The 12,903-nt window shown below is 37.5% G+C and overlaps 1 protein-coding gene across 6 annotated transcripts; it reads right to left on the bottom strand.

Moving 5' to 3' along the window:
• Positions 1 to 415: 415 nt before the first annotated feature.
• Positions 416 to 11,238, bottom strand: Dbx. 6 transcript variants are annotated; one of them, XM_066401847.1, is made up of 7 exons: positions 11,100 to 11,238; positions 10,534 to 10,719; positions 8,205 to 8,655; positions 4,011 to 4,193; positions 3,697 to 3,920; positions 884 to 1,054; positions 416 to 824 (listed from the first exon to the last, which is right to left on the bottom strand). In XM_066401847.1, the coding sequence occupies exons 3-7, from the start codon at positions 8,653 to 8,655 to the stop codon at positions 636 to 638; spliced, it is 1,218 nt and encodes a 405-aa protein (XP_066257944.1). In that variant the 5' UTR covers positions 10,534 to 10,719; positions 11,100 to 11,238; the 3' UTR covers positions 416 to 635. The 6 variants fall into 6 exon arrangements, with proteins under 6 accessions (XP_066257944.1, XP_066257946.1, XP_066257943.1 ...); XM_066401849.1 differs by lacking the exons at positions 10,534 to 10,719; positions 11,100 to 11,238 and adding an exon at positions 9,364 to 9,673 and having other exon boundaries at positions 3,697 to 3,908; XM_066401846.1 differs by lacking the exons at positions 10,534 to 10,719; positions 11,100 to 11,238 and adding an exon at positions 9,364 to 9,667.
• Between the last annotated feature and the right edge of the window lie 1,665 nt (positions 11,239 to 12,903).

The raw sequence follows: 12,903 nt of genomic DNA, 5'->3' as shown, positions 1-12,903 counted from the left end.
TTTAAATTAGAATAAATCCCTTATTGAACTATGTTTTAAAATTTAAAAAATCAATTAATTTTTGTCAAGAAATTCGGATTTTTTTCGTTTGTCCGAAAAAGTGGCGTTCTAGTGTAAGTCAATTTTTTTCTTTGGCTCTATGATCTAAGGAATCTATATAGAGCGCAGTCTTATTTTTCGGATTCTTTTTCACTATAGACTGGGAAGAGAAAAGTTCTCAGGTCTTCATACTTTGCTTCGTGAGTATAAAGTTCAAATTTCATATTATTAAAGCCTATCACTACACAAATAGCCTTTCTTCCGACATTCTCTCGATTTGAAGTAATGCTTTTGATAACCATCGCGATAAATAGTATAGTTGTTAATTTAGTCTATGAACGGAAAATTGGGAAGAGTTCTGAGTGAAAAAAAACAGAATTTATCATAATTTATTTGTGTATAATCTTTACAGAATAATGTTAAAAGTCTGTACAAAAAAGCCTGTTCTCACACATTCCAAACCTATCCGACCTCCCACAGTTCACACATTATTTACAGCAAAACCCAGAGGCGTAAGGAGTACCTAACTACTTGATAAGTATATTGTAGAGAATCAACAAAATCTTCACAATACACAATGAGGCTTATTTCACAGATCACGTGACGTTAATTTCTTCGTCACTATCATTGGAACTATCATACTCTATGCCATCATATGCTGCGTTCTGGTATCCTGGCGACATAACGTGGGGGTGACTAGTCTCTGGAACACTTAAGTCTTGGTTAGACAGATGGCGGTCTTCGGAGGGTGAGTTTGCTGGAGATATGTCCTGCAAAGACCGATTCTGTAATTTTAATATTTTCTAGAACCAAATCTTAGAAATTTTAATGAATTTGGACTCACCTGGACGTCAGACAAGTCAAGCTTGGGCCTGTCCCCATCGGCATCGCTTAAATCTGGATGAGGGTTGTTTTTGTTGGGCAGGGTTTGTTCGCGTGAGCCCCCTGAAGCCAACAATTCGCGCTCTTTGGAGTTTCTCCACTTCATTCTACGGTTTTGGAACCAGATTTTCACCTAAAAACCATGAAAAATTCAATATTATAAAATTGAATGAATTTATTAACGTTTGGTCCGATAAAATTATCAGCATTCCTCCATAGTCCATGAACTGGCCCGTTTTTCAAACCCCACTCCCCCCTCCCAGAAGAGGGCGCACTCAACCACCCGCTCGTACCGGGGAGGGGCGAACGTCCTCCTGCCATTGGCCGCTTCGTTTTCTTACATTGTCTTAAACCCCGCCCCTCTCTGTTCAGGGTCTGGGGGTGATCAGATCGCAACCCCCGTCGAGCTCCTTAAATACTCGTTTAAATAGGCGCCTTTGCGATTAAAATCTAATTTAATAGTAGTTTAGCCAGATTGCGACTGAGTTGATTGTTTAATACGATTGAAATTAGGGTGGTGGGGGCAAGACGGGGGGAGGATCACGTTTATGACGTCTTGCGAACGGGAAATGCACGGTGATTTCGCGAAAATGGGTATTGTGATGACGATTGTAGGATTCTGAAAGGGCTGGCGTCGATTTTGGGGGTGATTTATTTGCAGTTCAAGTGGGTTTTGATGGCACATAGAGAGATGTTTATTGTTTCATGTAAAATACGTCACTAAACCAGTCACGCATTGAATGAGGGTGGCAATAGCGATGACTATAAAAGAAAACTGCGAATCTAAAATTGTCTTTCCCTGAGAAATATCTGCACTTTATCGATCTTTATAAGGGTCGGCCACGACAATTTCCCTTTAAGGGCGCATAATAATTTCTATTGGGTGCACGTGTCTCTTTGAAGTGGAGCCTTTGTAATGTAGAGCTGTGCCAGTGACAGTAAATTCATGGTCTTAAGTTCTATTAGCGAATCAGATCCGCAGATTACGGTCGTAAAGGACAGTTATTGCATGGTTTTTAGAGGTTTTAGAGTAAATATGCTCAGTTTTTTGTCGATGAGAAGAAAAGTGCTCTTAATTTTGAGGTAATGTGATTTGTTTTATATTAATTCGACTACTGATTTTAAAGTTCCAAATAAATTTGTATCGATAACCACCACTAATATGTCAAAAATCAATGACATCTGAAACGATGACAAATATCAACTGGGTGATGATCGTTCTTGTCATGGTAACTTAAGGCAAAACGTCAACTAGTTTTTATTAATTACTTTTTATATAGTTTCACCGTCATTTTGTTTGTCGCACTCCGGGGGATGATCGTTCTTGTCGTAGCAACATAGGACGAAATGGTAATTAATTTTTATTCATTATTTTTTGTAGTTTCGCCGCCATTTCCTTTGTAGCACCCCGGGGATGATCGTTCTTGTCTTGGTAGCATGGGACGAAATGGTAATTCATTTTTATGAATTATTTTTTGTGAAGTTCCGTCGCCATTTCCTTGTGCGCGACATTTCATCAGATTTAAATTGAATTTTGTCGGAAAACTAATCGTGGTATGTATCTCATGTATGATAGAATTCCTTAATCTTTTAATTTGTGGTCCACAATAAATTCACATTTAAAATTCGCTTTTTGGGGCCAATTTTCCATCGAGTGATCAGCAGTGGCTCTCTGAATTTGGAGGCATTCAGTAACCGGTAGTGAACAGAGTATATGTATAGAGAGAGCTCTATTTTCTCTCTAAAAATACTCTCAATAGAAGGCTATTTTTGTCCCTAAGGTTCAATTTGTTAATGAACTGACATTTTTATCATGAAAATAATTTCTGTAGAATTTAAGACTAACTGGGGTAAATCGTCATTTCCTCGGTTCATGTCTACTGGACGGCAAGTAATTTGCCCCTCAAATATTTGTTTCTCGAAACAAAAATAATAAAATACGGGTAAATGAAGAAAAATCTGATCATATAAATAAGAAAATATCATCTGCTGTGCCTCCCCTCGCAGATAATATAATTTATTTGACCGAAATCGGCGACTTCTGGCGTTGACGTTTCTTTTATTCCCGACAATATAATCGGGCCTGCGATTTTACGGCAATTTACAAGTGTGTTTGTGATTTGTATACTAAACACAAAGTAATATATCTTGAGCCGTTTAACTCCCGAGGGGTGCCCGATATTGGGCCTACGCTTTCCCATCGCAGGCCAGAAGTTTACATCCCTTGATGCTTTCAAAAACCACTGATTATGCCTCATTTATAAACCTTCAAACATTTCAACTTTTTTTTGTTTGCTTTTTTGAACGATCAATTATTGAGGTTTAAAAATCCATAAATTATTAAATAATTGAGGGTATGCAGTTTATCCACATTCAAACTACATTATGATATCTCCAATTTTTACCATCAAATCTCTAATAGTTCTTTAACGGGACCAGTTAATATCCGGAGTAACCGAACGCGAAAAGTATTTTTCCGTGTCGAAAGATAGAGACCAAAGCGAACGAAAGACGGCAAACCCACACCCTCGTTAGTGCCTATCAAAAACATATGTTGCCTATCTAACGCACTGGATAATAACGGAGCAGAGACTTTTGGGGAGGCATTCCGGAGCCAAAGAGCCATTCCGAGTGACGCGCAATCGATCAGAGCCCAGAAATCTGATACACCGCTTTATTGTACCCCGTATTATTTTCGCTGATGCTTTTTGTAAACGATGGAGTGAATGGGGGATGATTTGAATCCCTTTTGTTGCCTATGAGAGCGATACTAACCTGACTGTCTTTGAGGCCCAATTTCTCAGCCAGCTTCTTCCTATCGGGCTTACTGATGTATTTCTGTATTTGAAACCGACGTTCCAAGCCTTTTCGTTGCAAATCGCTGAAGACAGCCCTGCGCATCATACCACGTCGAGGTTTTCCCCGACCGCTGTGTGCCCATGGGAACGTACCGGGCAGTGGGAACACAGCCGATTGAGCTCCAGACACTGGAGTTGAAACTATAAATAATACGTCGGCGATGAAATTGTTCAAAAATTTCATTAAAATCTGAGATATTTGCTCAACGAATCGATGTTATAAAATCTTACCTGTGAGATAAGGCTGAGGTCTACAATGAGCTAGAAGGAGGTGAGGGTTAAATTGGGGGGGTCTGCTTGGTACTGGTTTTGCTATCGAGGGTGAATGGCCGGGGGTTCCTCCATTGCCGAGGTACGATTGCAAGCCCAGGAGATTGGGGTGTGCTACGTGGATGAAGTTTTCTGGAAAATGGACTGTCTCTTTATGAAGTATCAATCAAAGGAAAGATTTGAGTTTGAAAATATCTCTTCAGGGAAAATATTCGGTTGTAAAATTCAATACATAGAAATTTTCTTCAAGTTTGTTCTGTGCTGCCAAGGAGATTTGGTTGTCGTTAGATCATAATCAATTACTATAGTTTTTCTTTACATCATATTAAAAACTACTGGTATATTTTCAAAGTCCATTACGTCACGTCTCAGTGACTTCTCCGTATTTTCACGCTTCTCCCACAAGTGTTAGAGCGCTCCCGCTGGCAGCACCCAAGGAGGAAATGACGTCACACACCTCAACACCTCCGTCAAGTGCTGCGACGCCTCGGTTTCGCTTTCGGCTTTGTTGTACGTCCGTCTCGCTTTATTCTCCACAAAGCGCCCTTTTGGGGGTTTATCCAGAGAATTTATGTTGTTTTCTATGAAGTCCACGTTTTGTGGAAGCTGATAAATATTGCCTATTAGATATTTCAAGTTTCAAGAATGCTCTCTACAGCTATTTTTAAACCGGAATAAAATATCTCACCTACGTTTCTCCCTCGAAAAGGAAAACGATCCGTTTCAAAAGCCAGACGTCAAGAAATTGAAGGAAAATCTCTATAATAATCATATCAGACGAAACCTCAATAAAGTGAAAATTCCCGCAATTTTCCCTTGATATCGTATGTATGGAAATCATCGAAAATGGGAAAGGAGAAGAAAATAAAATGGAAATATCCAGGCGGGTTTTATCCCCACAGTGAATGTCAATTCGTTTGTTGTTTCCAGATTTAGCATACTGAACGCCATGGAATTTGAATTAATGCGAATTATTACGGATCTGGAATGTCGACTTTTCGGCATTTGGATGTAGGGCACGGAGTCTGTTGGTGACGTAGGGCTGTAATATGATTACTTGTATATTACGTATTGTGTGCTGTAAGAAGCTACGACCCCAAACAAACGTAATCATGTCAAACATAAATAGGATTCGGGATAATAAATGTTCACACATGCACAGAAATTCTTAACACACACGTGTTTTGGGAAAAACAAATGAATGCTAGACACTGCGCAACGCATTTCCGTAATAATATAAAAAATGTTAAAATCATCGTCTAGTCGACCATTATGAAAATGCTCATGCGCAGTTACGTTGAAATTTAAAATTGCAGCATTTGTTTGAAGTGGCCCACTCGCTCTTGGTTGTACCGTTTGTAATCACGACCACCTTGACCACTATCACAATGTATGTTTGGTTTACCGTGCCTAAGGACATCCCTTTGAAGGAACTCTATAATTGTGCCCTAAGATTCGGCGTTTGAGACCTCAATTTCAAGAAAAGAGGAATGTTGCAATATTATGGTGCCTTTGAAATTCTATATCTAAATCTACCTGTCTGGGGTATTCGATGGTTGTTGGATTTTGAGGGTTATTTCGGAAAATGGCTCATTTCAAAATCCCATACCAAAATCCTAATAACAGTTTTCCTACCCAAACAAAGAACTCCATGCACATAAAAATTATCTCCCAATATTTTTCCAAGGAATTAAATAAACCCTCCGGGACAAACCACCCAGATTCGAAACTCCCCATTTTATAACACCTTATAAAAACATCCCATTATGTATCTATCTATTAACAATGCGTTACAAACCACCAAGCACAGAAGGGCAAACAAAGGGCTTTTTTAAGGCTAATCCTCGGCCACTATTTACCATGAGGCTTAAGAAACCCCTGCCTTCGATACTGTTAAATGGGCGTGTTATTTTTATAGCCTAACCATGTATTTTCATTATTAAAGGGATTGCTCTTTTTAATACCCCGTGTATTCACGGCCATAAAACCTGGCCCTGAATGATTCAGAGATATTTTTTTATCCGTGATAGGCGTACATAATAAAAAAAAATCCGTTTTGATATAAAGGGAAATTGTATCGTTTTGTTCAAACAGAATTATGTATATGTTTCTCAAGGTTTTGAGCCCTTGATTAATGCAATATTTAATAATAATTTTCAAAATATCCTGTTAGGCAACCAATAATGCATCAAAATACATTGCTTTGAAAATAATAACAAAAATAAAGAGTGCCATGAACATTGTTTCCATGGCCACGTGACAGGAAATGTCAAACAATTTTTGTTGATACGCCTCCATTTAGTGGATTTAATAGAGTAAAATTTAGTCTTTGTATGAACTGTAAAGTGATTTTTTTCAAGAAAATAATCATGACAGGTAAATAATTGTTGAATAATAACAGGCTCCCAATGTTCACATTTATGTACCTACAAAAATTGGCATCCAAATCTCGTTTTTTTGAGTAATTTTTCTATTATTAAATTCCGCTCAAAAACCTTTTTAGGTTGCCAAACATTTCGTCTATAAATTATGGAGTATTGAATTTCTCTTGAGCTCATGTTTCGCATCGAATATTTAGTGAAAATGAGAGCTGAAACTGGGATAATACTAGAATTTGAACTGGATTGCATTTCATCACTTCAACCTCAAGGAAACGGTTGTAAACCTCCATGAAAATATTGTGTGTGTCTGATTACTGCGCTCTTCGTTTATCTCATTTCATTATTGCTTCATAAATAAAGATTTTCTTTGAAAAAATTAAAGAAAATAAAAAAGCAACATAATCGAAGTAAAAACTTGATTTAGCCTGTCAGTTGCTGACAAAATACGCTGTACAGGGTGTCTCAAATCGGATGGTTTATCGAAGTGTCTCAGTTATCACTGACGTTAGAACATGACTCTCGCAATCGTCTACTCGATTTTTATGAAACGACAATTGACAGAAATGTCGCCATCTTAGTTTTGTAGTTACGAAGTGTTTTCCCTTTAAGGCTGAGTTGTTGAATCAGATCGTGGTGCACCTAAACTCAAGCCTAAACTCGTTATTTTGATATCCAACTGAAATGAATTGCTGTCACAATAACAACAATCTGAGCAATTTGACAGAAATAAATTCCTTTATTCAACGGCACTATAAACATTAATAATGAAAATTACGATATCATTTTGACATTTTCAAAAAGCGTGTTTGCTGCCGTTTTCAATCCAAATATCAACTTAAAAATTTTATGTTAATGGTACCAAACATCATAATAAAACAAAGCCGACCATATTGGCGCACTGAGCGCGCTCTCATGCGGGTGCCGGTATTTGCCATTGTACATATTTAAAATAGTAAAGCTGAAGTCACTCTCTGTTAAACCGAAAGTCACAAATAAGTGTCACATACGTCAAAAATGGTAAATTGTGAATGAAGGTAGCCATTTTACAGAAACAACCGACATACGAAAACGAGAGTTAGGTTTGGCAGAACTAAGGTCATAATGAGCATGATTGAACCGCTTAGCCCTGAAAGTAATAATTTAGGGTTTTCACATAATTCTAGTGCGAATCATCTAGGTACAGAGTGATTCACAAATACTGCGAAAAATTCAGGGGTACATTCCTTACATTAAAGTAATAGTTGTTTTGTGATTTGTGAGGTCATAGTGTGAATATCCTTAAGATCAATACTCAACTACAATATGATAAATGAGGAAAAATACAGTATATTTGAATACTTCAGCGTTTACGAATCACCCTGTATTTATCCGAATCTCCCTGACGACGTATCCAGTGTTAATGTTTCATACATAAGTTTAATTAATTCTTTACTCATTTCTATCGTCTTTCAGCACAACTTAATTCGTAAAATCAATATTTTAATCTAAAATACTACTCAATATATAATTATCTGAAACTTCTGCATCTGCCCTCCCCAACAACTTAATTCTCTCTCTCTTCTTCTCAATCGGGAGTTTGCCAGTTGCAAACTCTAATTTCAGTCGATAATTTCGACAAATGGCTGAGAACTTTCTGACATGTTATTGTGGAATTGAAATTGCCCTAATTCGTGCCAATCTGAATAATAAACTGTCTGTTTCTCTACTTGATGTTTCTATTCCAATTTTATGACGATAATGAGCCCTTTAGGGTAAAAGTACCCTTAATACTCACCACTACATCCATTCCTCTGCACCTCCCTCTTCTCGTCCCCAAGTATTGCACTAACACTAAATTTCAATACAGGTTTGTTGTCCTTGATTAAAGTGTCACTATTAAGTCTGCATTGTAAATAATTACAGTCAAAACGTCCACAGTTGGAGCAAATTCTATTCCGAAGACAATTAAATCTACTAAAGAAATCTCCATGGTTGGGAGATAGCCTTTCTTCAGTGTGGTCGCTGAGTTCGTCTTCCTGTTTCGGAGAGCTTGGGCTGTAGCTGCTTCTTTTGAAGTCCGAGTCGGTAAGGTCTTCTGCACGATTGGACTCACATTCCAGCTCCATTTCGGGGGAGATTTTACCATTAGAGAGGAGGTTGTCCATGGAGAAGGGGTTTTGGTTGTTATTCAGACTTTTTAGCATTTTGGTCCGATGGCCGACGAATTGCAAGGTGTTTTGGAACATCTAGAATGAAAGTTGGTGTGATTTTGTGAAAATAATCACTATATTCTTTGTTAGTAAAGTTAGAGCCAAGTATTAATGTTTAATTAACTTTAACATCAAGGTTAGTTTCCAGAGACACCAGGACTATTCTCGCCGATACCCAGGCTGTGTTTCAAAATTTCGATAGAAATTTGTTAATAGTTAAAGTTAAGCAAAATAAATAATCATTCAACACTTCAGAAGACTAAAATTTCTCTTCTATTTGTCTTTTAATCTTCTTCTCTTTCTCTCTTTCTCTCTGAATTCAAACAGTTTGCAAAAAATTTAATTTGTGGTTTTAGAGTGGTCATTACTCTCTAACGAGAATACAATTAAATTTCTCAAATGGAGAAACTCCAGAAAGGGGACATTAAAGTGAATTAAAATTAAAAATTTTAAATGCAACGTAAAAACACAACAGTTAATTTGTAGAGTTTTAATTTAGCATCGATCATTAGACTGCATTACTCATTAGTGACATACTTAGGCATACCAAGAAAATGTTTTGGGGCGAAACAATGGGATTGGATCCTAAAATTTATCTGACAAATATCTCAAAAACTGTACGAGAAAACATTAAATTTCTACACCAACATAATGTATGTTTATAAAACTTTCTTGTATATTTATAAAACTCTGAAGTCACATTTCAGTTTCTTAATAATTATATTATGATCAATAACAGTTCACCTTTATAAACCTTTACTCAAATTAAATTTCTCCTTAATGGCGATCCACCGTCTCAGCACTGTCTACTTTTGAGCAACACAAACCTCCTAAGAGCATTGTTTCTTCGAATTCAATAATAAAGTGATAAATTTTTTCTAAACTTATGTTATTAATAATAAGCCAGCCAGCCGCCTGATGGGCCACCTGTAACGTGACGTCCCCAAAAGCAGGCGTCGCGACGCACTGTATCTCGCGCCGTCCACCGATCACTCTGTACACGACTGATATATTTGCCGGCTGTTCAAAACCACCCTTAACGTTTAAAAAGGGGCAGGCCCAGCGCTATTTTCGAGGGGTGGAGTTTTCTTCTCTATCTTTCCCGTCGAATTGTGCCTCTGACGCGCGGACTCCCTTTTCCTCCGATTTTTGTTTTATTGCGTTATATGAGATGATGATGGGGGTTAGGATTTGAATGTAGCGTGTAGCAATAATTATTATTGCGATACGGGGGCCCCGCTACAGGGTTCATGCAATAGGAAGTGTCTATGTACGAGAGAAAAAGGCCTAGTGAGTATACTGCGTTCTTTACTGCAAACCTGAGCAATGATGTTAGGCGCAAAAGCTTAACTACCGAAAATGATCCATCGTTAAAAAAATTATATTTTCTGCTCAAGTTATCAAGTACTGGTCAAAAAAACTTCAGTTCCATTCGTGGGCAATAGATGGCTGTGTGCGAACGCCATCTCTGAGCCACACGCACAACTCCCTAAGCCATAATACTCCATGGGCAATTCTCGAGAACCTACAGAAGTTCCTCGAAAGCCAGATCTCCTAAGGGGCACGAGGCTTCCGCCCATCGCTCCCAATACCGAATCTCCCCGTCATGCTTTATTTATAATACGTAAACTACGACGGTTTGCTATTATTCTTCTTGCGCCCGGCCTGCTGCGGTAGCAGGGGCAATAAAACTCGAATAAAAGACGAAATAAAAACATAAGAGGCATATTTACAAAGGCGGGCCCGCTCGTGATGCATCGCCATTGGCCGGCAGCCAGAGGGCCCCCGGGCCTCCCCTGGCGCCCCCTGCAACTGCCAAGTCTTGCACTAAATCAATGATTTTTTATAATGCCCTGGAATGAATTTCATTTTTGCCCGGGAATTGGGAAGCGGACGAATTCGACCTGTACTTACCACCAATCAAAAATTTTTGCCCCATTGGTAGCTTGAATATATACAACTGTCCTTTTTAAGTTGGTCCATTCATTTCGATTGTAAATTTAGATCGTGTCGAATAGTATCGGTAGTATCGAATTCATGGAGAAGAAATTTTAGGCTCTTCAGAGTAAATCATCTCTTCAATGTAATCTTCCCTGGTTCCTGGGATATAAGACAAAATAAGAATTGAAAATAGCGATTATTTTCGTTATTTAGGTGTTAAATTTCAAAGTGATGGAAGGCAGTTTAGTATTTGAAATTTTAATACATTTTAGAAACGATAAACATTCCAGAAAATTCTATAATAGGAATAAGGTTTAGGCAATCAGTATTGACAATGATATCGCAGGTTTTCATCTTTCTTAACATATAGATCATAGTCAGTCATAGTTAGTCCTTATTTTCTAAACAATAAATTAAAATTTGTTTGTACTAGAACGCATTGATTCGAGATGCGGCGGTTAGGTAACGAATTAAATCTGAACTACGTGTATTATTGGTTGCATAACATGCCCATTCCTTAAAGTTTACGCGTTACTTACCCACAACACACTTATCCCTTAAAACTCATTATATTTCTTGTAATAACAAAATGGGATGAAAAGTCACATTAGTGAAAATTGTCACTTAAGGATTTCGGTGGGCGCAAAACACACCTGTAAAACTGACCTTTCAATTATGTTATTTCCAAATGAGTTAAAAATGAGAACTCCTTTTATTATATATGTTTTTATTGCGATGTTTCAGGTCAATTTTGATACCATTGTATGAAGGTATATTTTACCATAACAATTTGTTTTGCATATATTCAATAAAAAAACAATAAACTGATTTTCATTCAGAGGTCATCAATGTTACATATGCGCTATTATATTATTTTTTAAAATTATTGGCAGCATTTTAAATGTTGGCAGTAAAAAATCCTGCATGGAAAGTGCTTTTTTGCATGCAAAATAGGGTTGGTTTAGGGGAGTTCGCTCACATCCCCCCATTATTTTAACTCGACTGTTTTACCCTTTTTTTGGTTCAATCTATGTAAGCAAATCGAAAATTAGTCAACCGTTATAATGTTCGAAAAACGCGATCTCGCCTGCGTTTGATTTAATTTGTGATCAAAAAAGTTGTTCGCTCTTTTACGTTGCAAAACGAGTCTCAAAATAGTTTTTCATCCCCTGAAGACTGAAACAATCCTCTAAAAAGACGAAGACGAGAAATGTTTTTTGAACAAACCTTCTCACGTGTGGGTTTCCTAACATCAAGGGATAAATTGCCGTACAAACACACTTAAAAAATTCCCTTTGGATCGAGAAAATAATGATAAATGCGCATTGTTGCCGACTGAAAAAAGACTACAAAACAAACAATTTGTCAAACAAAACGTTGAAAAGAGCTAATCGCTCTCAACGCCCTTTTAAAACCTTTTGAAACCGGTGCGAGCCCAGAGGGTTAAAATTAGACCACCCTGGGTTTGATGGTGCTTAAAGGTAGATAGCCCTATTCTAAACCTCATCAATATCTCAAAAATGCGCCCTAGAACCATTAGACTGTCATCAAGTTTTTTCAGTTTGGTTTCAAGTCAGCTTAGAACCGATCAAGTTCAATTAATTGCGTTGTTTGTTAAGTTGTTAAGGGTTTTGTTAAGTTCAATAAATAGTTTTTCACACTTCTATGAAATTTGAAGACTATAATGGGTCGTGAGAACTCCACCAAGTGGTAGCAAGATACATTACGGAGGTAGACGTAAATATTTGCCGACATATGTTTCGCAAAGTCCTGAAGGATGCGCAAATATTTGGTGCACTTTTGCACAGGGCTCCGGTTACAAATGGATCCTCCCTCATCTAATAGCCTAATAGATTAGAAGGGATTTCCTTTATTTCTGTTGCAAGCTTCATTATTCTCGTGGCTTTGCTTAATTTAAATATTAGAAGGATACATGAATCGATTCGAATCAAAACAATACAAAGCCGTATGATTGCAAAGGGTAAATATTAGTACAAGGACTGGAGGGTCACGTGCGATGTTCTCCATAACAGGAGCTGGTTTCTGAATTTGCATATTTGAATATGGCCCAGAAATATGTAACAAAGCCACTGTGTTTAAAATAAACATGAAGGATTTTTTCACTTTTTATCCGCATGGATTGTTATTGAAATCGACTGTGTGAGTTTTTAAGCCAAACGTGACCCCAAGACAAACCTTTTCAAAAATTCATCCCCGACATTAAAATTCGTTTCACTTTTTACCCATTGCTGCAAAGCACAATTGCGACACAGCTCCCATTCGTAAACTTTCTATCAATCATCTTAATCGAAACTGATTTGTCATCATTTCTATTGTGAGCCC

Source organism: Euwallacea similis, chromosome 23 (assembly GCF_039881205.1).
Source record: "Euwallacea similis isolate ESF13 chromosome 23, ESF131.1, whole genome shotgun sequence".
Classification (NCBI taxonomy): domain Eukaryota; kingdom Metazoa; phylum Arthropoda; class Insecta; order Coleoptera; family Curculionidae; genus Euwallacea; species Euwallacea similis.
Note: the sequence above shows the minus strand (reverse complement) of the source record. Positions and strands in the feature narration are given on the sequence as shown.